This window comes from Myotis daubentonii, chromosome 13, assembly GCF_963259705.1.
Source record: "Myotis daubentonii chromosome 13, mMyoDau2.1, whole genome shotgun sequence".
NCBI classification, from domain to species: Eukaryota; Metazoa; Chordata; class Mammalia; order Chiroptera; family Vespertilionidae; genus Myotis; species Myotis daubentonii.
Genome location: NC_081852.1, coordinates 18109723 through 18135030, shown reverse-complemented (window position 1 = coordinate 18135030; position 25308 = coordinate 18109723). Strand labels below are relative to the sequence as shown.

Below are 25308 nucleotides of genomic sequence, written 5' to 3'. Positions count from 1 at the left end.
CTTTCTCGATTTGAGTGGGGCCTATTCCCACTGGTAAGAAGCGAGCAGGGTTAAGGCAGGGGCAGCTCTTGGCTGAAACAGGGGACAAGTGATAACATGACAACGAATTGGTATCTGGTAATAGCTTTGTGTATCCTGGGAATGGAGGTGTGAAGGTAAATGGGAAATGTGGATTCTTTCAGTTGAGGATAGGCATGCGCTTCCAGTACCTGCTTACCAGGCCTGGCTTTATCCAGATAGGAGGCAGTAATGGCCATCCTCCCTCATCCAGGTGAGGGCAACGTGTGGTGATGGTCTGACCTCAGGGATAACTTTGAGCCTCACAAATACCTTTACTCTGTGAAGACGAAGAGAAAAAGCGAAAAAGCGAAGCCTGAAATTTGGGCAGATCATTCAGCTCTCTCCCAGGGCTTATGACTGCCAACAGGGATGCTATTAGCTGAGCCAACACTTTATTTATAGGGAAATTCAGTTTCCCCTCCTCCCTCACAAATGAAACCCACCCACCAGGTGTCCTTTCCACCTCCCCACTGCCTCTTCCTCTCAAAAGTTGGGGAGGGGACTTCCAGCCAAGAGGCCTCTCCTCCCTGCAGTTGAAGACAGTTGCGTAATCCCGATTGTGAAATACTAGAAAGGCCAGCCTTGACGCACCCGCCCTACCCCCCCTCTCCCCCCCCCCCGCCCCATCTCCCCCAGCTAACGGCCCAGATTGGGGGTGGGGGTGTCCCAGTCTGACCCTACTAACGCAGTACAGCTCTGGGCATGGAGTTTTGGGGGACGCTATTCCTATTCCCCCGACCCCCTCCTGGGGCGATAGGGTCCCTGGGAGCCGTGGGCACGGGGAAGTCACGCGGTCACACCGGCCTGCGGGGCGGTCGCGGGGCACGCGCGCTGCGGGCCACCTGTTGCGGCGCGCGCGGTGGGTGGTGGAGGCGCACCTGGCGCGGCCGGCCCGCAGCTGAGCCGGGTCCGCTCGGCCCGCGCCTCGGGCTTCCGCAGGTCAGCTGACCTCCAGGGCGGAACTAAAGCCGCCCGCGCCGCCGCCGCCACGCTCTGTGCTCCCAGCTCTGCGCTTGGGTCGTGCGCCCCGTCGCCATGGCCGGGCTCATGGTCAGTGGAACGCAAGTAAGTCCGCCAGGCCCACGCCTGGGTGCAGTAGGTCCGGGGAGGGGGCCCCCCCGAGGTTAAGCAGGGCTCCCTGCTCCACCTCAGGGCTGCAGCAGGTGGGAAGTCTGTCCCCTGCCCAGGCCTCCCCTAGGTTGGTGAGGAGGGACCCCCCATTTTGAGCCTGGCACACCCCTTGGCTGTGGGGGGAGGGAGAAGGCCACCCCAAGTCGCCTGCACCTCCCTCTGTCTGTAGCGCTCACTGACCAGGGCCAGCCGGATCCGGGGATCGAGTGATCAGTGACCACAGCCCACAAAAAAGTTTTAATTTCTTTAATCAGAAGCAAAAAGAGAACTCCGATCAAAGAAAAACTTTTTACTATATCATCTTTATAGCAATGCAGTTGTAAAATACAGGCTTACTTTTTGGGGGGCATTTACTGAGCTTCGCAGATGTTGCATTTTCCGTAAGTTGAAGGCAAGACCCTCTACCAGCAGGACTGGCTTTACTGTGATACTTGCTTTACTGTGCTGGTCTGGAGCCCAGTCCGGCATATCTCCTAGGTGTGCCTGGATACATCTTAGTTCTAGTCTTTTAGTAACGGAGGAAGGAGTTCAGGAAGGCAAAAGTGCCTCAGCCCGCCCCCAAGACAGTGACGTCAAGAAGCATCCTGGCAGGCACTACGGCCCAGGGGTGGGCAAACTTTTTGACTCAGGGCCACAATGGGCTCTTAAACTGGACCGGAGGGCCGGAACAAAAGCATGGATGGAGTGTTTGTGTGAACTAATATAAATTCAAAGTAAACATCATTACATAAAAGGGTACGGTCTTTTTTTTTTTAGTTTTATTCATTTCAAACGGGCCAGATCCGGCCCGCTGGCCGTAGTTTGCCCACGGCTGCTAGGCCCTAGTGGCTAGGGTGAGGGTCCACTGCAGACTGGCCCGGGCTCCTACCCATAGGCCCCCTATCCTCTTGAAGAGGTGTCTTTGGGAAACATCAACTCCCCAGTTTAAACCGTGGTCGGTACAGCAGCTTCGCTTGCTTCACCTGTAGTGAAGCCTCAGGTGTTCTTTATCATCGCTGGAGGGACGGGCTAAGCCACTCTAGGACCAGGTGACTTACTTGCTGGAAAAGCCAGGTCTCTCTGTTTAACCTCCGATGAAGCCAGCCCTCTTCCCACCTTCCCGCACACCCAAAGAGAAATAGTTGCAAGGTTTTGGAACTCTCCCCTTGGATTGCCTAAGGCAGGTAGTGTCAGGAATAATTAGATTTTGAGATTACTTTGGGCTAAAGGGAATGTTTTTCCCTTCTCAGAGTTCAGAAGTGAGCAGGCCAGGAAGGTACCAGCCTGGTGGAGAGGTTAAAAATGATGGTCTTATTGGCCCTGGCCTGGTGGTTCAGTTGGTTGGAGCATTGTCCTGTGAACCCATCATGTTGAGGGTTCAATTCCCTGCCAGGGCACATACCTAGCTTGTGGGTACAGGAGGCAACTGATCTATGTTTCTCCCATCAATATTTTACTCTCTCTCCCTTCCTCTTTCTCTAAAAAAAGTCAACAAAGACACATATCCTTGGGTGAGGATTTAAAAAAAAAAAAAGGATGGGGCTTAAACCCTAAGTCTCTGCATTTCAAATCCAGCATTCTCTGGGGGTAGCTTCTTCCAGCTTCACGGAGGACTTGACAGTGGGGCTGACTTTCCTGTGCCTCCTTTTTGCTTCCTCCATTTCCCAAACTTGATTTTCTCCATACCCCCTGCCTTTAGCCCACCCCACACAGCCTAAGGGCATTCACTGACCTGTGGGTGAGGCATTTTTGAGCTCCTGCCAGGGGAGGAGCTGGGAAATGCCCCTGGGGCATTACAAGTCCTAAAACCTAAAGACCCTAACCCCAAGTGGCAGCCTGAGGTGAGGGTCTTTTTAGCATTCTCCCCCCTGCAGTTCCTGGTGACAGCCATCCTAAAATAGCACCTTAAGTGTGTCACATGGTATTTCTCAAACTTTGGTATATCCTTAAAGGGGGGGAGGACTTTCATGAACCCACAGTGTTCATATTGTTTTTATCACAACATTGCTTAAATACACAAATAGTAAAACCAGACATAACTCTTTCTAAGCTGATATTTAGAGTCCTATAAACTCCAAATAAAGGGATGGTTTAAGTATAAAGACACCAACCATAACACCAATAAAATTAAAATAACTTAATGAGATGGATGATGTTGTTCTGCTGAAACTGGGTCATTGTTTTCAACCCCTCTATGGACTGACTGCCATTGCCCTGGTTTTTAGGAGTTCCATAGGACTCAACTTCAAACACTTGGAGATGTAGTTCTTCCACTTTCTATTTATTTATTTAAAATATATTCATATTGATTTTAGAGAGGAAGGGAGAGGGAGAGAAAGAAACATCAATGATGAGAGAATCATTGATTGGCTGCTTCCTGCATGCCCTACACTTGGCATTGAGCCCACAACCCAGGAATATGCCCTGACTGGGAATCGAACTGTGACCTCCTGGTTCATAGGTTGATACTCAACCACTGAGCAACACCGGCCAGGCTCCTTCCACTTTCTCTATAAAATTTTTTATTCAACATGGATATGACTTCAGTAGGCTGGAATGAATCATTCATATTCAGCATAAAGTTCTCAATCTTCTTTTTCCACCAGTTTATGACAAAGTAGTAGGATCTATACAATGGTAGACATAGGGATATTGGTCTAACTCAGCTCTTTATCCAGTGGCCACTAGGTGCTGAGTTTTAAAGATAACTCATTCCTGTAGTGTAAGTAAAATGAGGATAATATGTGACTCAGGGGGCTGTTTCATGAGGATTGAATAGATAATAGCCAGGTGGTAGGCAGTTAATAAGTGTTAGTTGTTACATTATTTTTAACACCTTTGGAGGCAGTTAGTGTGTGACTAGTTTACGGAAGAGGAAACAGACTCTTCTGTGACTCATCCAAGATAATATGGCTGGTAATTAGCAGCAGAGGGACTTGAACTCATGCCCAGGGCTGTTTCTACTCTGACAGCTTCCAGTGGTGCAAATTTATTTATTTTTATTATTTGAAACTTTCTTTTACAGTTGACATTCAATATTTTATATTAGTTTCAGATGTACAGTATAGTGGTTAGACAGTTATACAATTTACAAAGATATCCTCTGGTAGTACCCACTTGGCACCACACATAGTTATTACAATACTAGAGGCCCGATGCACGAAAGTTGTGCAAGGGGCTCAGCCCTTGCAGCCCTGGCTTCGTCCGGAAGGTCGTCTGGAAGGTCGTTTGGCTGTTCGGTCTAATTAGCATATTAGCTCTTTATTATATAGGAGTAGAGGCCCGGTGCACACAAATTTGTGTACTCGGGGGGAAGGAGGGGTCCCTCAGCCCGGCCTGTGCCCTCTTGCAGTCTGGGACCCCTCGGGAGATAACGCCCTGCTGGCTTAGGCCTGCTCCCGGGTAGCAGAGGGCAGGCCCAATCCCTAGGTGCAGCCCCTGGTCTGGCTCAGAGCAGGGCCGATTAGGGAGTTGGGGTGCCGCCCTCTGTCATGCACAGAGCAGGGCGGATTGGGAGGTTGCGATGCCACCCTCAGTCACGCTCAGGGTAGGGCCAATTGGGGGGTTGGGGCACCACCCCCTGTCACACTCAAGGCAGGGTCGATGGGGAGGTTGCGGCACCAACCCCTGTCACGCGCAGAGCAGGGCCCATCAGGGGGGTTGGGGAGCTCCCCCCTGTCATGCACAGAGCAGGGTCGATCAGGGGGTTGGGGAGCTCCCCCCTGTCATGCACAGAGTAGGGCTGATAGGGGAGTTGGGGCACCGCCCCCTGTCACACACAGAGCAGGGTGGATTAGGGGGTTGGGGCACCACCCTCTATCACCCACAGAGCAGGGCCGATCAGGGGGTTGGGGCGCCGCCACTCTCACACTCAGGGCAGGGCCAATGGGGAGGTTATGGCTCTACCCCATCACACACAGAGCAGGGCCCGTGGGGGTAGGGGGATGGGGCGCCACCTTCTATCACCCACAGAGCAGGGCCGATCAGGGGGTTGGGGCGCCGCCACTCTCACACTCAGGGCAGGGCCAATGGGGAGGTTATGGCTCTACCCCATCACACACAGAGCAGGGCCCGTGGGGGTAGGGGGATGGGGTGCCACCTTCTATCACCCACAGAGCAGGGCCGATCAGGGGGTTGGGGCTCCGCCACTCTCACACTCAGGGCAGGGCCAATGGGGAGGTTATGGCTCTACCCTGTCACACACAGAGCAGGGCTGATCAGGAGGTTGGGGCGCCTCTCCCTGTCACGAACAGAGCAGGGCAGATAGGGAGGTTGTGGCCCCGCCCCCTGTCACACACAGAGCAGCAGGACAATCAGGGGGTTTGGGCGCTGCCCCCTGTCACGCTGATCCCGGTGCTGGGAGGCCTCTCGGCTCTACTGATTCTGGTGCTGGGAGGCATATTACCCTTTTACTATATAGGATAGAGGCCTGGTGCATGGGTGGGGCTGGTTGGTTTGCCCTGAAGGGTGTCCTGGATCAGGGTGGGGGTCCCCACTGGGGTGCCTGGCCAGCCTGGGTGAGGGGATGATGGCTGTTTGCAGCTGGTCACACACCCTTCAGGGTGGGGGTCCCCACTGGGGTGCCTGGCCAGTCTGGGTGAGGGGCTGAGGGCTGAAGCTCCCAACTGCTCCTTTTTTTTTTTTTTTTATTCTGGGCCAGCTTTAGCTCTGGCTCCAGCTCTGAGGACTCTGCTGCTGAAAGCAGGTATCTGGTTTGTTTGGGTTCTATAATCAAAACATTGTATAACTCCAGCTCTGAAATCCCGGCCTGCTGAAAGCTGGTTTCTGGGGTTTTGTTTAGCTTCTATATTTGTTACAATGTTTCAAACTGCAGGCTCAGAGGCCAGCAAGGCTGTTGGGAACGTTGGTTTCCTCCGTCACTGCAGCAAGCGAGCCTCATGTTCGCTTCCAGCTGCCTGGCTGCCGGCCGCCATCTTGGCTGGCAGTTAATTTGCATATCACCCTGATTAGCCAATGGGAAGGGTAGTGGTCTTACGCTAATTACCATGTTTCTCTTTTATTAGATAGGATTACTGACTATATTCCCTATATTGAACTTTACATCCCCAATTACTATTCTGTAACTACCAATTTGTACTTCTTAATCCCTTCACCCTTTCACCCACCTCCCCAAACCCCTGCCCCCTGGCAACTATCAGTTTGTTCTCTGTATCTATATGTCTGTTTCTGTTTTGTTTATTCATTTATTTTCTTCTTTTGATTCCACATATAAGGGAAATCATATGGTATTTGTCTTTCTCTGACTTTTTCACTTAGCATACTACCCTCTAGGTTCATCCATGTTGTTGCAAATATTAGGAATGTAAATTAGTACAGCAGCTATGGAAAACAGTATGGAGGTTCCTCAAAATATGAAAAATGGAACTGTCTTATGATCCAGGAATTCCACTTCTGGGTATATATCTGAAGAAACTCAAAACATTAATTTGAAAAAATATATGAACCACTATATTCACTGTGTTATTTTACAATAGCCAGCATATGGAAGCAACCCAAGTGCCATAGACGAAAGGATAAAAAGCTGTGGCACATACTACAATGGAATATTACTTCCATAATAAAGAATGAAATCTTACCATTTGCAACTTTTTGAAATTTTGTGCCCAACAGACATCAGAATAATAAATCCCTTTGATAGGGATATTGGTCTAATTCAACTCTTTGTCCAGTGGCCACTAGGTGCTGAGTACATGGATGGACCAGTACTGCCAATTTAAAATCAAAGATCCCTCACCCCTGGCTGGGGACAGGTATATAAAATCTTCTCTGTGTGACTACGGGCAAACTCACCATCTCCAGAACTGTCCTGGAAGCCAGAAAATTAGTTTGGTAATTTTCTGCAACTCCTTAGAGAGGCTGTGTATATATGTGGGGATCCTGCCAAGACAATCTTGTCTTTCTTTCTGGTACTTCTCTCTGTAGGGATCTTTAACTTGATATGTTTTAATTTCCCTGATAATGGTATCCCTTTATGCTATCATTTCACACAGGGTAGAAGTTTTGGGGTACATACTATATAAGGTGGCAAATTAAAAGTACAAAACTTGGTTCCTCAGATTAGTCTAAATCAAGGTAATTGACTTAATGCAATAATTTCTCATTTTAGATATACCCTTTTGTGACATTTAAGATTAATCTCTACGTCCCTTCTCTTGTTTGCTGAAGAAGCTAACGATTTTTGATCTAGTTCTTCTGACCTGTGTCTTACATTAGGCGGGTGTGTGCTCCAAGAAGCGTCATGACATCCTGAGAGGTAATGTTTTCTGCTGAGAAGCATTTCTTAAACTGTAGCTTAGGAGTGTCGGTTGCAGTGCCTGACAATGGCTACTGCTTTTAAGCCTGTTCCAGCTGATTTGAACCTTTCAACATGGTTGGTTTAACTCGCATCTCTAAAAGCTTCCAGTTTACCTGAGGGTGGCTTGTCAAGTTGGTTTTCCTATTAAATTTTGGAGACTTGGTCTTTGTCTCTGTAGAATGGGAGCAAGTTGTGCTTTGTTTAGTTTTCTTGGGTTGTTGTGCTGTTAAGACCATGTAATAAAACCAGCTGTTATGAAAGTCTTGTCAGGCTCGTTGTGAATGATTCAAATGCTTTGTGGGGATAGCTCTCCTTAGTGTTGCTGTTTCATCTGAAGGGAAATCCTACTGAGGAAAAGGGGAGCAAATATCCATTTCTTTTCCTAGCGTCGGACACTCTTCTGGGGCCTTCAACATGCTGTCATGAGGTAGTTCTTGACCTTTTAGTTAGGAAGACTCAATTTGAAGTCAAAACATATGACAGATGTGCCATTGACATTTGTTGATGAAAATCCACATGTGGATTTGTAAGAACTCCATGGCCAAGTTGGAAGTCCTTATTCCTGGTGCAGGACATGGTCCAGGCTCTATCACTAAGAAGCTCTATTATACTGGGCAGGTGTCTGGAGTCTTAGTTTCCCTGTTTAAAACATGAGGGGTTTTGACAAACCAGGTCCCTACCAGATTTAGTCCTTGGTGGGTCTATGAGAAAAGAGCTCCGTTTCTACATCTAATTGTCAGCTTCTCTGCCATATATATCAGAGGTCTTGAATGGTGATGATATGTACAAGGTGGTAGTGCATGCCAGGGTGAACGGGATGGGTTTTATGGTGAGCACCATGGGCCTGGGGATCAATGTGAACTTAGAGAACAGGCTGCTGATCGAGTGGACATGTGGAGGGAAATTGAAGTCTGTAGATTGATTGAGCTTTATTATTATTTTTTGATTGAGCTTTATATCCCTAGTCTCTCCTTGCTGCATGAGTTCCATCTTGGCTCGGAAGCTGAAGTTAATTTATTACACAAGGAATTCTGAAGAAAGATGTGTCCCATGGAGAAAGAGGAGAGCTTGCTAGATGGAACTCAGAACACTTTATTTTTTTAGCCTGTATTTTCCTGAGTCAAAATTATTTTATTAGAGTCAACTAGTTTTCTGTCCCTTCTCCCTACTTTCTCTCTTCCAGGAATGAAGTTACTGAAGGACTGTGACTACAGGATATTGTATTGTCAGCAGTTTGTACTCATTGGATAGGAGAGTACGGAGAGATGACTTGACACATTGAGGGTGCTAGGGTGAAGTGTGATTTGTGTTAGGTTCAGCCATAGGAAAGTGCTGTTTTTGTAGTTCTAAAATGATTGAATATTAGTAATCCATATGGTTAAACCTAATATCTGAGATGTCCACCATATTCTTGTATCCCCATTAGGAATCATAACCCCCTGGGGAATCTCTTACTCATTCCAAGATATCGTTGTCTGTGTGTGCAGAAGACTGTGTATTTGTGGGGCAGGAGGTGGGAGAAGGATCAAGGTTATAGCTGTGTGATGGGCCAGACTTTCTACCTGGCAGAATTCTTCCTGGAGTCCTCTAGGGAAGCATCATGTATCATGACTCACTGGCCAACTCTGACCTGCAGGCTTGTTTTATGGTTTTTGGAATGATTTGCCAAACCTGCCCTCGGAGTGCTGTCTGTGAAAATGGGTTTCAAAAACGGGGTGGTTGGAGCAGTGAGAAAACCCCCTGACCTTGTCATAGTCAGAAGTTTTAGGGTCAAATTTTACTTCAGCTTTTTAATATTTGGGTACACACTAGATTAATAATATAAATAAAACAGTGCCTCGGGGCACAGCTCTGCAAGCAGAGAGGTGTTGATGGCAAAAGGCTCCTTGGAGTCATTGCCCTGTTGCCTTTGAATCAGCTTTGTTCAGAGCGAGGCGGACATTTGATACACAGTGGTAATAAGATGAGATTGGCGGTCTGGGAAGGTTTGCTTGTCCAACCCTATTTGTTCAGCACCATGCAGGTTGAATACTGGTAAGTGCATCTGCTGTATCTTTATGAGGTAATGTGCATAACAGGGTACTTGGTGGTGGGGGGGGAGGGGGGAGGCAGTGGAGGAGGAGAGCCAGAGGGGCAGCTGTTGGAAAGGCCCCTGAACGAGAGGCTGATTGCTGTGATTATATCGCCATGCTCTGACATTGGGTTTTTTTTTGACATCTGAATCCGGCCAATTTCAGTCCAATTTCCATTGAGCTGGGATTCGTCTTCATCATGCTAAGTGTACCAGGAAAGGGGGAGCTGTTGGCAGAGTCCTGCAGCCCCCAAAGCTGATCTGATCAGAAAAACAGCCACAGATATGGCATTCTGTGTGTGTGTGTGTGTGTGTGTGTGTGTGTGTGTGTGTGTGTGTGTGTGAGTGAGTGTGTGAGGCGCTTGCCTTTAAAGTTGCGGAAGCAATCATCGGATCAATGACTCAGGGCTGTGAGCAGCTGGGCGATTTCCGTTTGCCACAGTGTTTCTGTTCCATTTAACTTCCAGGTGTCCTACATAGGCCAGGACTGCAGAGAAATTCCAGAGCACCTCGGCAGGGACTGTGGACATTTCGCCAAGAGGCTTGATCTGAGCTTTAACCTTCTGAGGTATGTAACTTTCACAAGATGCAGACCAGGCCTGGGAGACCCAGTCCCCCTGGTAACAGCTTGCAGGTAAGTGACCCGTTCTAGCTCTGCATAGGGTGCAGGGACCTGAGACGCGTGGACTCGCACCCCATAGGTTTGACTCTACTTTGAATGATTCCTCCGGCCGGCCTCCTTGTGCCACTGAAGAAGCAGTGAGCATAGGCATCATCCTTCTCACATGAGTTCTTAGGAGAGTTTCACTTTGTTCTTTTCCTTTCTCACTGAGACTCGTGCAGACAAGGTAGAATACTGTTGGGGGAGGATTGAAATGGAGCCAGCAAGTGTTTTGAGGGTGTTTAGGAATGCTCTTCTGGACAGTTCCCAAATCACAGGTAGGGTATATGTGTGTGTTTTCTTTCTTTGCCTTTTTATGAATTGGAACCTTAAATATTTGTGATGATGATTTCTCCCAGATGGTATTTCAAAGTAATTCAAATGCAACTGGCATGGGGTGGGTGGGAGGGAACACTTGAACAACCGTTCCAGTCTTGGCAAAAGGTAAGCGTGATCTTCTGTATTATCGCAATGGAGAATAGTTATTTAATTTCTTCCTAAAGAGTTTTAAATTGCGACTGGTTTGGGGGCATGAAGTAAGTAGGAGCTACTTGGAAAGCAGGTACCAGTGGGATCAATGAGCAGGGGTCAGGGAGGTGGTTTTTCCGAGGCAGCTGGTCCCACGCAGGGCGTTTCCCCAAGGTGCCTGTCCTCTTGAGAACAGTGCTATCCTCGAATGGAACCAACTGTCTTGGGGTAGAAGGATTGACGAGGAGCCCGAATCCCACCCCAGGGCTCAGGCACTTTCCTCCTTCCATGCCTTGGAGTTTCTCTCTCGCAACTTCTGAGTCAGGACACTTGGGAACGAAGAATTTGAGAGAAAATGGACAAAACTCAGGGCATTAAGGCACCAGTGGGTAGAGGTGTGCCAGGAGCACGTGACCATAAGGTGCCTCATCTTCAGGGAAGGGGTGCCCGGAGGGTTGTGTCAAGAGCGGGTACTGTGCGCATTCTCTCCTTGACTCCCGAAGGGTTTGCACGCTTCTGGGGAGATGTGGAAACTGAAAAGTTGCAAAGTAATGCATAGTGGTGAGAGGATGCTAGACAAATGCTGACTCTTAAGAAATTAAGGATGTTGTTTGATCCCAACGCCCAAGGAAAGGATGGAGTACATAGCCTGGTTGGACTAGCCTTAGACACGTGTGCCCCTTAAACAGCTCCCCAGCATGGACGGAGGAAAAGGGCTCTCTTGCTGGGGCATCGGAAGGAAGAGTTGTGACTGGCCTCCCGGGGCTCAGGCTGCGGCTGCCTTGCTCTCGAGAGCCCGGATGTGGGTTTGAGGAGGCTGGGCCCCATGAGGAGGGAGTGTGTCAGCGGGAACAGGTCATGGGACCAGGCTATCAGGTCTGAGGAAACAGAGGCGCCTTTGTCACTCTTGAGGGGGGGGCCCTCTCTTCCTTTGGCAGAGAAGGGGCTGGGTCCTGGGAAGGGTGGTGTTTGTGTGTGTGTGTGTGTGTGTGTGTGTGTGTGTGTGTGTGTGTGTGTGTGTGGTGAGTGGGGTTGGTGGTGAGATGGGGCTCTTGGCCTTGAGGGTCTGTAAGGATTAATCAGAGGAAATGATGGGTCCTGAAGGCAGGGAAATTTAGTGAGAGGAAGGCCAGTAAAATAGGTTCAGAAGGAGAGAAGTTGTGATTTTTATTTTTAGAGGAGAGACGTTTTCATAGTGTTGAGTTTGAGGATCTTATCACATGTGGTCAGGAGCCTATTCTTGTTGGTGCTGTGGTCAGTGTGTGAATGGCACGCTGGGTTCTGGCTGGGTCAGGGCAGAGATGAGCAAAGGAAGAGCGAGGTCCAAGGTTTGGGAAGGGTTCACTCTGAGACTTGGTTAAGCTGGAGGGAGTTGCAGACCAGAATAGACCATAGTGGATAAAAGCAATCCTCACTGGGCTGGATTGGACATGGGAAGGATTGAGATCGGATCCTCTTTGACCGTCTTATTTCCCTAATAGCAGGGTGAGGGGAGGTAGCACTTGGGTGTGAGAGGAAGATATGAGTGTATTTGGGCACTGGTGTCTCTTTGCCTTTTCAACTACATAGAAATTAAAGATGTTTTAGATGCTTAACTAATTCTTCTTTAAAAAAAGAAAGAGGGGAGAGAATACAGAGAAGGGAAGAGAAAGATGGTCATAAACTTACCTTCTACATAAGTAGGTAGGTAATAGAGGATCCAAGCTCACCAGGCTACAGGGATCATCATATCCAAGTGAAATATTGGGAATTCCCATCCCACATTCTGTGAAACGTTTCTCCCTAGCCCTCCATACTGTTTTCTTAGGACTTGGGAGAGCTTATCTCCTGGTCAGTTTGCCCTGTACCCGGATTCCCCACAGTCACTGCTCTAACCATCACTGTTCTGTTGTCTGCTGTTCTCCCTCTTGGCAGCTTGTCTGGCCCCACTCAGGACACTCTCTTCATTTCTCCAAAGCCCAACAATACAATATTACTATGTATTACTGACAGTTGGAGGAGTACTGGTGAAGGGGGAGGTGGCAGTTGGAGCACACAGCAGCAGACAAGTTTGGGATGGCGTTGTTCCTGCAAATCCCTGGTTATGCCTCTCATTAAGTCAGGCTCTCGGCATGTGACCAGGTGCCTCTCTCTCCCAGCCCCGTTCTCTCCTTTTCATGTCATTCACCCTCTTCCCAGAGCTGTAAACACAGCGGTCTTCACTTTGTTATATACAGAAACATTACCCCTGCCCCCTTTGAGAACATCTCTGCAGGTTTCCTTTTCACACCCAGAGAGTCCTGTCAGGGCACTGCCTTAAGCAGAGCATTATCCCCAGTACAAAATTTGCTACTCCTATAGATTGTAAAATCAGCTGCAGTCCGTTTGTTTTTAGGGCACAATTTGTTTTCAGGCAAGGAGTTCTATTTATTCTATTTTTGAATAGTTTATATGTGCACATGGCACAGCTTCAAATTGTGAAGAGAAAGTCTCCTTTGAACTTATGTCCTTTAGCCTCCCAGTTCTCCTCTGCACTACTCACTCTTTTTGTAATCTCCCAGAGATATTCTGTGCATATGCCAACATATGAATTTCTTCTTGTGTGGCCTCATTTGTATTACTCTTGCCAAGATGTTAGTTAAAAGGGAGGTACCAGGCTTCAATTAACCACTCACATTAGGAACATCCTTCTCTATCATCTTACCATTAATTCATAGCCATATGCCATCATCATTATTAATCTCACTTATGAAGTGATGGTTCTGCTGATTCTCCCTATAGCCCCCTGCATGTGCTGGAGGGAAGGGTGGTTATGGATGTATAAGTTGTGAACTTTTAAGTCACTGTATATTTTTTCCTTTGCATTACACTTCAGCCTTCTCTCTGCATTAACTATCACGAGTCCTCTCCTCCTTTGGCTTGTCCAGTATTAAACTGGTTACGCCTCCATGTAGAAGGTCATGGAAATTCAGGCTGTGCTGTTTCTATGACTCTGTCCTGGGGAATGGAAGTCCCTGGGACTTTGTGTGCCCTGTCAGGTTGGAAGTTGGAAAGGGAAGCAAGACAATAGGTCTGAATACAATTTCTGGCTCCTTTAAAAGACTCAAAACATTCATCTCTTCCACCTTTCCTCCCAGATCTCATTCTTTCTGGACATGATTCCTGGGGGAGCAGGGTCCTGCTATCCACCCCGGAATGGGGATAGAAGGTTCAGGGAGCTAACTAGCTGACAGTAGTGTTGCCCCTTGAACTTGAATGCATTAATGATCATAAGCCCTTTGTCTACACATGCATGAAATTGTACTTTAGATTTTATTTTTTGAGTACTTTTTTCTTATAGCAGGAACAACAATGATCAATGGAGAAATCTTGGAAAACTCAGTAAGGTGTGAAAAAACCCCTCTCTCAAGCCACTGATAATCTCGCAAGTTAAGCTGGAGGAAATCCCCATTGTTACCACTTGTCTTTCTTAATGTCAAATATCTTAAAAATGATGCTCTTGCTTACACTCTGTTGGAAGTATTTTTCCATCTCAATAAATTCTCCATTATAAGTTTTAATGTTCTCTTATTTTTTCAGTGTTGGGTATTTAGATTGTTCCCAGATTTTTTTTTTTTTTTACTGTTATAAATATCTCTATTATAAGTATCTGTGTAATACTGATTGATGAATATGTCTTTGCTTAGTTGCTTGGGACATTTTCCTGGAGACAGAATTGTCAGAGGGCTTCACTACAGATGTCAGATTGTCCTTAAGAGAGGTCATAACAATTTCCGCTACTGAGAATATTTGAATATCCATTATTCCAAGTTCTTCCTGGAGCTTGTTTTTGAGGTTTTCACATTTTACTTTTACTTTGCTGATCAATAAGGAGATCCTCAGTTTTAGCCGGTGCTGGTTCCTTGATCAGCTCTGGCAGAGAGAGCTTGTTAACGCGTTGTTCCAGCTTCAGTTTTCCTTCTCCCCTGACGGAGAAAGGGCAGGGTTCTCCCTGAGTGGTTTGCCTGGGCTGCCTGATGCGCTTGTTGAACACAGAGGGCAGAGCGGGGCTCCCAAGGAAAACAGTGATAAACATGCCTGTGTCAATCTGGCAATAAAACAGAGAGGGCTTAATTGATCTATGGCAACAGGAAGCTTACATTTGCAAATTTAAATTATTTGCAGTCACATCTTATTTAGCATCACTCCGATAAATACACTGAATGGGGGAATTGCTTAGGAGAAAACTTCTTAGGTGGGAGCTTACTTGCATGTAGCTTCCCTGGCTTTGGCCAGTATGGAAATGGAGGATTGGGGAGTTTGGGCACCTCCAGGGAAGAGATGATGGCTTTGTCGTCTTCCCCAGGCAGTGAGGCAGACAGGGGGTGCACCATCAAAGCTTCTAGGATATGCGCAGCAACATTTCCATTTCTGTTATGAGCTGCTATGTAACACTTGGCCTGCTAACTTGCTGTTCAGTTGGGAAAATGGGCGATGGAATGGAAAGGAACCATGGTGTTGGGATTATACCACCCTGGCTTGAAATTCTGCTTACATCACTCAGCCGTAATTTAACTGGCCTTAAGCTAATTGCAAAAATGTTGAGTGTAAGTGTGTGTAAAGATGACCTGCTATATCATAGTTCTTCAGTAAGCATAGCTACAAGTATAGCTTAAACATGGTGCTAATGAGGCTAAAAGCCCAGGCTTGACCCTCCACAGGGACTATTTCTCTGGTAGTCATACTGGGGTTCCTCACAAACGTTCCGGATTTCCTCACCTTCAGCACATGGTATGTTTCCACATCTCTGCACCCTTTGGTGTAACCAATGTGCAAAATCTTAAAGAGCTGGTGTAAATTTGCTTCTTTCTCTTTGTTATGATCATCAGTCTTGGGTTCTGACATAAATGAGAAGAACCTCTTTCTGACTTACGTTGGACATAGACTGTAAATGAAAAATCTGTCTTTAGACTTTAGGATATTTGTTAATGCAGCATAACCTAGTCCATACTAACTGATATAATTACCGTAGGTCTCAAATGTCTGACATTCTATTGGCTAAACCCACTCGTCTCATACATACTTTTCATCCCTCCCAGCTAGGAGCATACAATTGTTTATGTTACACTGGGAATGAGTGGGAGAAAAATTCTCTACTCAGTCAGGATAACAGCTTAAAGGGCATGCTCTGTTGGCCTTGGGTCTGCATCAACTTATTTCTTTGCAGTCAGGGGCCTTATTTTCAAAACACAAATGCAGAGGTGTTACTTGGGGAGCATGCTGATATTGGAGTTGAGCTGGCAACAGAACTCATGTCAGTAAGCATAGAGAGGAAGAGATGATGGTAGGAAAGATGGGCTTTAGACAGATAAACTGTTTTAATGAAATTTCAAAATAGTTCTAAGGCATTGATAAATTCTAAGGAGGCAAGGGTCTGTGTGTTTTGGGAACCATGTTCACTGTAAGCTGGGCAATGCTGTGGAAAAGCATCTCCTTTGTTCTAAGAATAACACTAGCAATTCTAGTGCCTCCAGCTACTAACAGAACATACAACAAAAAGGTGATGTGGAAAATGAGTTGGCAGGTAATATTTAATGTCTCAGTAGCAACCTTTCTGGAGTGACTTCCATGACTGGAACTACCAAAAACAGTTTGAGGGAGGGAAAGAGAGAAGATCACTAAGGGAACAGGTTGATATGGCCGCCTGCCTCTTCCCAAAGTGTCCTGCTTTCTGGGACTTCCTCTTTTGGCCCGAGAAATGGGGTATTGAGCCGCTGGGTAAGACTGAGCTGGTGGACAATGGGGGAGATTGTCTAAAGGGCCGTAACGAAGTTCAGCTTTCTCATTGGTGATGCAGTGTGTGGTTTAGAAAGTGCTTTCATAAACATTGTCTCCATATTTTCTACAGTGTTTGCCACTAGGGTAAAAAATTCCTGGACTTTTTAGTAATGCCTTTTATTTCCCTTTTCACCCATTTTACTCCCCCAGGATCTTGGCCCCCCTTATTCCATTTTCCCCCTCTGCCCTGCTCTCTATCCTGAGGACATCATTGTGCATGTGGATGCTGCTGCTCCCCCCGCCTCCCCCCTCCCGTGCTATCAGGGTGGCTGTCGGGAGCACTGGTGACTTGTGGGGAGGAGGGAGCGACTGGTCAGCTTAAATCTTTCAGACTCTCTATTTACTGGCCCTCCAGGTTCTCAGGCATGAAGTTTAGTCTCCATGATATGGGACTAGGGATCCTACTAGCATTTAGTGGGCAAAGGCCGGGGATGCTAAATGTCTTGCAAGACACAGGGCAACCTTGGACAAGAAATAATTTTCCCTTCCCCATGCCAGCTGCACCGTGTTGAGGAAATCTTCTGAGTTCTGTGTGAGAGCTTGCAGACGGCTGTTGATGAGCCTCACAATAAAGCAGTCTTGCAAATAAGTACATAGAGGTGAATGGCTCTACTCTCCGGCGGGGTCCAGGGGCACTGGATCAAACAAGTGACATCAGTCATGTTTGCTTGTCAGTGAATCAATCACCAGTATTATGGAGCACTTACTGTATGCCAACGCTGGGCAGAACACTTGGCGTGTATTATTTCATACAGTCCTACCAGCAACATTTTGACAGTGGGACTATTACTCCTCACATTTTACAGATGAAACAACTGAGGCCCAAATAGTTGCTTTAGACATTATTTGCCTTTGACTACCCTGATGATTAAATGGCAGAGCTGGGTATAAATGGCCTTGGTGATCTGACTTTAGTTTTACTTCAGATTACTTCTCCAAGTAGGAACCATTGTTTTCATCCTGTGAGCAAATGGATGGCCATTTCCAAGACTATATTTCTTTGTGTGTGTGTGTGGGGGGGGGGGGGCGGGGAGGGGAGGGGCGTTCTTTCAAAATCGTGAACAGCCGTAGAAGGATCACAGTAGATCCTGCAGCTCCACGTTGGCAGCCTGGGAGCTCTGTTGCACTTCCTCCTCTCTCCTGTTTCTCTGAAGCCTTCTGGATGTGGAAAGTTGGGTTGGCAGGATCTTGTGGGACCTGGGCTGGGTGTTCCCAAGGACCTCATCCTCTTCTGTCTCCCCTTGGGCTTGAGGCAGGCTTAGATGAAGGCCATTGTCATGGTGAGAAATGGCTCAGCAATGCCAGGGCCAGACTGCTTGCTGACCCAGCCTCCAGAGGGGAACCCTGAGATGGATGACTGCATGCGTGAGTTTTGAGTCTGGAGGGAAAAGAAGAGGTGGGGGTGTGTGTGTTCGTCCTTGCGCGTGGACCCACTCGCACGCACACCCCCGCCATCTGAAAAGCCTTTTTCCTCTTGTCTCCTCAGGGACGGCAGGGTTGGTGATGTCAGCTGTCCCTGCTCCTTTATGATGAAAGGGGAGCGATTATGCTTTTTGCTGGTGTCTGTGTTTAATTGCAGGATGTAATAACTACAAATTCTCCCTGGCCGAGACTTTTCTTAATAAAAGGTTTCTTCTATCCCAGCTGCTTTCTTTTTCCCTTTGTACTCCCACCCCCACCACTGCCTTAGCACAAGGTCACTTAGGGTTTTAAATGAGGGAGAGACACACACATGTGTTCGTGTTTCGTTTAGAGTTTATATTAAAAAAAGACACCTCCTCCAGACCCATCATTATGGAGATCAGCTACGTGCCCCCCACCTTTGCACCACCTCCCCTTAGCTCCTCTCTGAGTTTATACAGAACCCAATTTTTCAGTCTCCTGGGTGTCTGCTTTTTCTCTGGTTCTGAAGAAATAAGAGACGGTAAAGCAGGGAAGACCAACAAAAGAGGTTTTTTCTTTTTTTAAAAAAAATCCCAAACCTTTCTTGAGATAAAGCAAGACTTATTAAAAACAATTGGAGGGAAGGGCAGGAGATGGGGGTGTAAACCCCCACGCGGGCGCATTCCCTGCAGCTGGTGGAGTGTTTTAAGAGAATGCACCATTGTTAAAACTTTTTTTTCCCCTTGATGGATTTATTTTTAAGGTAGAGAAATATTTTCCCCATAATTGGGTAACTCTTAATAGTAGCAATTGCATATTTATCAGTGTGAGGGGCTGTTATTAATGTAACTGTCAGGCCCAAACACATTTCTGCATTAAATCCATTTAGTATGTGCATTATTCGGGCTGGAATGTCACCGGGACATCAAAGCCCCATAGGCATGGAGAGCTCGGTGCCCTGCTGTGGCTGCCGAACAGGCCCTTGATCAATAAATGTAACATGTTAATGCAGAGCAAATAGAATAAAAGATTTCTTTGACAAGACATGAAAAATCACCTTGTGGCAGCTGGCATGTGATGCCGTTTCTGGGGAGACACTAGCAAAGTTGATCTGACAAGTAAAGAGGAGAGATGATGGTTGTAAGGTGCTTTTGTTTCAAACTTCTTTCTTGACCTGTCAGGTTTTGAAGGCGCCTCAATGACTCTTTTTTGTCATGTGAAAATTGTAGTCTTAGGTAGTTATGAAGCAGTTATCTCTTCTCAAATTGTGAATGCCGCTGTTTAATTGATTCACTTAGCATTTGAAACTGTCACGCATTAATAATTGCGAAATCCTGTAGATACTGCGTTAGTGTGTCATACTTAAATGTGTAGTTATCAGAAAATTAATATCCTTAATGAACCGGTGCTTTCAAACTAACATTGCATGAAATCTCTTTTGCCCTTCTATTTGCTGAAGCCACATCCGCCAGTTTGCCGAGAATCACCTCTCGACAGTTTGCTTTCTTGATGCCCGACAAATGCCAGCTTTGCTGTGGGTACATCGCGTGCTCAATGACAATAAATATAGTAATTATACTGGAGTTAGTAATTAACATAATTGTAGTCAATTACGACAAATACAGTACAGAGCTAAATAAATGAGAGGGGAGAAATTAGCAAGCTAATTGATTTATCTTCACGCGGCTTTCTGTTGTAACTGGCAGGGCTGTTTTCCTCGGGGTGGGGGCGGAGGAGGGGAAAAATCCCCACAAGGATTGTTTACTAATAACTGATTTTGTTTTGAAGTTGCTTTGTCTTTTGACTTACTGTGCATCACCTCCCAAATCAGCTTACAAGGAGGAAAAAAGGAAAGAAAAATTTTAAATGCCAAGGGAACGTTTTGTTAATTTAGCTACATCAAACTGAATGCGGCAGCTAGGGAGAGCAGGGTTTAGCTTTTGCTAAGGGTTGGGGAGTTGTAATTTTTTCTTCTTAGCTATTGCTCTGGTGAAAGAAAGCTGTGTGTGTGTGTGTGTGTGTGTGTGTGTGTGTGTGTGTGTGTGGTGTTCTAAGTCTCCATCAGAGAGGTGGTGCTTTGCTGAACAGTACATTCTGGGGCTTATATGTGTATGCGAATTTGCTCAGTTCTGTGCCGCTGGCTTAGTGTAAGGAGTGGGCATCTTTTACTTGGTTCAGCCCCATTTGGCCTTGTTATGCCTTTGCCCTGGGCACCCAAGGAGAACATGGAGAAGGGAGCAGCAATGCTGTTGGAGAGGGTGGGAGGGGCTCCAGTGAGGACCCCCTGCCCACTGTCGCTTCTTTGCCAGACCTCAGGGCTACCCCAGCGTCCTGGGCTGTCACACTCCTGAGGCTGCCGGGAAAAGTTTTTGGTGGGGTCCGGGTGCCCGTTTGTTTTGAGCTGGTTTATTCTGTGCTGCCTGGAGCCCTGGTAAATGGTGTTTATTGTGCATCTCTGTTCTTTGTTCACCCCTTTCAACGTGACTGCTGTTCACACCACTGAGGGAGAACGAGCGTGTGTATGTGTGTGTCTGGAGGCTTGGGGTCCACCCCAGTCTTTTTTTTTTTTTTCCTCACAACTTTGAGAAACAGGATTTTTTCTTTGCCCATTGACATAGGCTAGGGGCTAGTAGACAGAGCGCTTTTTTTTTTTTTTTTTTTGGTTGGAGTGCTTAAAATCTCACTCAAGGTTAAAATTCAGTGCTTTTAAGACATGACTTTTCATAAAGTATCCAGTTTAGTAAACTGAAAATTTGTTCCAAAGCCTTTCCTTTAGCTCTGCTTCCTGAAGATTCTACTGTGTATGGTGTCTTTCATCTGACAGGAAGGGAGTTAGAGGCAGCAATTTTTTGCTTCTCCATGGATGGTACATGAAACCACGCGTGACCTGGTGTGGAATTCAGTTTTTCAGCTGCATTGAAATGCTGCCTGTGTTTTAAAACACCGAGGCGCGCCCGGACACTGCGTAGTGTGGTCATTCTTCGTGTGCACTTCATTTGGAAATCAATTTCTGATATGAAATATTTATACACAAGGAATCACTTAAATAATTTAGTGTTTGCAGGAGTAATGGCTTTCTGATGAAGTCTCAAGTTATTTTAGTAAATGCGTGGGACTTCTGAGGAGAAAGGACTTTTGTCACCGGAAGGGGAGAGTCACACCTGGAGCGGCAGCCTGATTCGTCTGACGTGGGTCAGAGAGAAATTGGATGATTCCTACGTCGAGCTTTGCTTAGTGAAGAGATCCATTCTGGCTCTGGTGCTCCTCCAGAGAAGGCCTTTTTCTGTGAGCCGGTGAGAGAATGTGCGAAGACAGTCCCTTTGCCTTTGACCATTGTCAAAATGTGGCATCGGCAGCAGTTCTGTCGCTGTCTGCAGTCTCTGCTCAGCTGCTGGTTTTGTACTCTGTCTTTTCTCCTGAATGGCACCCAGATGTGAGTGGAAAAGAACGTAAGATGCTGGCAAAAGAAGCCTCTTTTCCTTTTTATTATTTTAAAATTAAACTTCCTTAATTGGAGCTAGCTTTATTCTGTCCCCCAGCTGCTAAAGAAATAACAGCGTGGGGGATAATTTAGATGCGTTCTTTTTCAAATAAAATGCCGTTTTTGCAAAGGCACCATTTCCCCAAGACTCTTTTCTGTTTCCCTGAGAGATATGCTCCTCTAGATGTTTATGTGAATCTTGAGGTGATTTGTTCCCCAGGAATTCTAATGATTTATGTACCAAGTTGTGTTTGTGGGTTTGGTGGAGCAGAAGGAGGGGATGGAGTTCAGAGCTTTTGCACTTTCCATTCCGTGTCAGTCTTTGAGGGGGTACATGGAATTGCCTGGCGGGGCGTTAATTTTATTTCAGGGACTTACTTTTCAGAATGTATTCCCTGTCCCTTCTAGATGTATCAGTGCGGGAGCTTGATTCCTCAGGATTCGCACCTCCGAAGGGCAGTGGGTGATCAGGGCCCCGGGGGTGAGCTTGGGAGGGCAGACTGTCTTCATCTGCGCTGATGGTTGAATTGTGGCTCTGTCCTGGTTGGCTCCTGTGACTTCTTCGCAGGTGGCCCGGGAAGGACTAACATCCTTCCACTTGTAATTGGAAATAGCAAACCCGTACCCTGAATTCTGTTCTTGGAGACTGGGCCCTGGTAAGCAAAACCAGCCTGACCTAGGGTATGGAAAACCGGAGGCTGGCAAAGATTCCCAAGGGTCACTGTATCTAGGGTCATGCCCCTGAGGAGCACTGCGCTTGTTCCAGCCCATGCCATGGTGCCCGGAAGAATGATTGTCGGGTAAATTTAACCATACAGTTTAGTTTTTCTTATCTCCTTCCTTTTTAGCTGTGGGTTGAAGCCAGGCCTGGGGTGACTTCTGTTTTGTTTTTTTCAGCTGCCGTGTACAACTGGATCCCTCCATGGGTGCACCTGTGGGCTAGCTGGTCTTCAAGGTTTTTGATAGCCATGACCATCGATTATCATTCAGCTAGTGGAGGAGGCGACTGCTCGGATAGCACGGTTCCCCCAAGATGTCCGTGAGGGCCGAGGACTTGGGTTAATGTTCTTTGCAGACATGTAAATATCCATGTGCGTGCTGGGTTCCCCAGCACCTGGAGTTTATAGGTGTGATGCTTCCCTTTGCCAGAGCCCACATGCTCAATGAGGAGGATGAGGCTAATGCAGGTAAAATTACTCGAGAGCAGTGCAGGGCCATTGTCGACCTGCGCCAGTGGACTGTGAGAACTTTGTGGTTTTCGCCTCTCGGGGAGCATAGTTACTTCCTCCACTGTCGGGGAGCTTGTTCTCTTTGAGTTCCTGAGCAGCGTCAGGAGCTACATGTGGAACAGAAGGGTCCCAGTCAGACAGAGCAGGTGACTTGACCCAGGAGGGCCCTTGGGGTGGTCTCTGACAGGTCTCCCAAGACACCCACAGGACAGCACCATTCAGTTACGTACCAAGAAACTCTCAGGAGGGAGGACTTCTTACGTGAAAAGATTGGGACTTGGGCTACATGCAGAAGGGAGAGCAGTTTGCTACACCAGGTCAAGATTTCAGGGCAGGGTAAATAGCTTGCACAAAGCAGGGCTTTGGAACCAGGCTTGTGCTGAGTGGAGATGGTCTGTGTACCCTCAGGGGTTTGTGGGAGTCCAGGAAGAGAGAAATTAGAGAGTAGGGTAAGTTCCTCCCCACACATGCAGACATAAAGCCCTGTTGTGCAGAATGGAGGTGGTTCTGGGACATTGAGCTGAATGTGAAGGAAAGCTGGCCAGGCGAGAGTCTTTTGGGGAGGCCATTCAAGTAAGGATTTGGGGGAGGTATGGGTTCTCCCTTCAGACCTTCACCCTGGAGTGACAGGCATGTGGGGGAAGATAAGTCACCTCCAGTTGGTGGAGGGCAGCTGTTCCCAGGCTGAGCAGGGCCTGAGCGTCGGCCCTGACACATATATGTGGCAATTACGCTGTTAGAGGGTCATAGTTAATGCAGTTCTCCCATGACTCCTGCCATTAGCGTGCTGTGCCGCTCAGCACCCAGCAAGACCTGGCCCTGGGCTCTTTCAGATGGGGTGGAACCAAAACTCGAAATCTCATCTTTCAATACTTTTGCTTATTACCATTCTTCCATGCCACAGTGTTTCCGCAAGGCTGGCACTTAGGGGTCCATTCTCCCCTGAGAAGATTTGCATGTTATTGGTTCTCTGAATGCCTTGGGGCCTTTGCAGTAGGCCCCCATTGGAATGCAAGCTTTTCCAGGATGGGAGACCAGCTCTTTCTGGAGTGCCCAGGGCGTTGGTAGGTGCCCCTCTAATCTTGGAATTTCTCACTTGCTAAAATGGATGTTTAATGACATGGTAATAGTTTATGTTGAAAGAGGTAGCAGTAATAGTAACTACCATTTATTCATCATCTTTCCCTGAATACCTTCCTAAGTCCTTATGACAAGCTAGGTATTCTTCAGTTTGAAGACAGGAAATGAAAGCTTGCTGTGGTTAGTACTTTCCCAAGGGCACACAACTGGTCAATGAAGAGCCAAGATCTATGTGCAGTTTTGCCCAGTCACAAAACCTACATACATGCTTAACTCCTATACCATCTTTTTAAAAAAAACATTTTTATTGATTTCAGAAAGGAAGGGAGCAGAGAGAGAGATAGAAACATCAATGATGTGAGAGAATCATTGGTTGCCTCCTGCACGCCACACACTTGGGGATCAAGCCCGCAACTCAAGTATGTGCCCTGACCTCCTGGTTCATAAGTGCACCGTCAGCCATTGAACCATACTAGTTGGGCTCCTATACTGTATTGTATTCCATTGTATTTTCCCCAATTCTAATTCATTGTCTTCCTCAAGACTTTTACCTGATAAACTTAGTGTGGATTGGTACTAAGTGGTGGAGAAGAGGAAAATTTTGTCTTCTAGACCCATGAAAAGAGGACTCCCCACCTTCAAGTCTGTTGCTGTTTTGCTTTCTTCCCAAATTTATATTTGGCCTCATAATTTTTTCAGGGGAGATAAAAACTGGAGGCAGTGAGTCTTTATATCAAACATTAGCATTTTAGAAGTCTGTAGAAAATTAGGTTGGGTTAACTTTTATTGTCCTGTTCCTTTAAGATAAACAACAAGAAAAGTATAAGAAGCTCTCTCATGCTCTTATGGGGGGGCTCTGGAGGTTGAGTCTCAGCTAGTTTTTTTATTTTTTTTATTCACCTTAAGTGTTTGAGTCCTATTGCTGCTACAGTTCATCTGGACAGCCCTTTAAAAGGCATAAGTCTGTCTTCTTATCAGTGACAGGCAAAGAATATTGTCCACCCTTTTCCTCAGGATGTCTCTAGGGTGCATAGGACATAGGTTATTTGAATGTAAATGCTTTGTAAACCACAAAGCACTACATAATTATAATGGACTAGAGGCTGGTGCATGAAATTCGTGCATGGTGGGGAGTGGGAGAAGGTCCCCTCAGCCTGGCCTGCACCCTCGCGCAGTATGGGACCCCTCGGGGGGATGTCTGACTAAACTGGCAGTCAGATATCCCTCTCGCAATCCGGGACAGCTATCTCCTAACCACTCACCTGCCTGCCTGATCACCCCTAACCCCTCTGCCTGCTTGATCGCCCCTAACCAGTCTGCCTGCCTGCCTGCCTGTCTGATTGCCCCTAACCAGTGGTTCTCAACCTTCCTAATGCCGCGACCCTTTAATACAGTCCCTCATGTTGTGGTGACCCCCAACCATAAAATTATTTTTGTTGCTTCTTCATAACTGTAATTTTGCTACTGTTATGAATCATAATGTAAATATCTGATATGCAGGATGTATTTTCATTGTTCGCGACCCACAGGTTGAGAACTGTTAACCACTCTGCCTTGGGCCCCGCCACTGTGGCTTCGTCTGGAAGGACATCCAGAAGTTCGTTCAGCTGCCCGGTCTAATTAGCATATTATGCTTTTATCATTATAGATTAC

General features: G+C 46.9%; 1 protein-coding gene across 1 annotated transcript in view; it reads left to right on the top strand.

Moving 5' to 3' along the window:
- The first annotated feature begins 853 nt into the window (after nt 1-853).
- The window catches only part of LRMDA (leucine rich melanocyte differentiation associated), a 1007721-nt gene continuing 983266 nt past the window's right edge, over nt 854-25308 (top strand). Inside the window, exons 1-2 of the mRNA XM_059661903.1 lie at nt 854-1125; nt 10025-10125. Coding sequence (XP_059517886.1) covers nt 1096-1125; nt 10025-10125 — 131 coding nt within the window. The 5' untranslated portion in view covers nt 854-1095. The remainder of the gene's footprint in view (nt 1126-10024; nt 10126-25308) is intronic.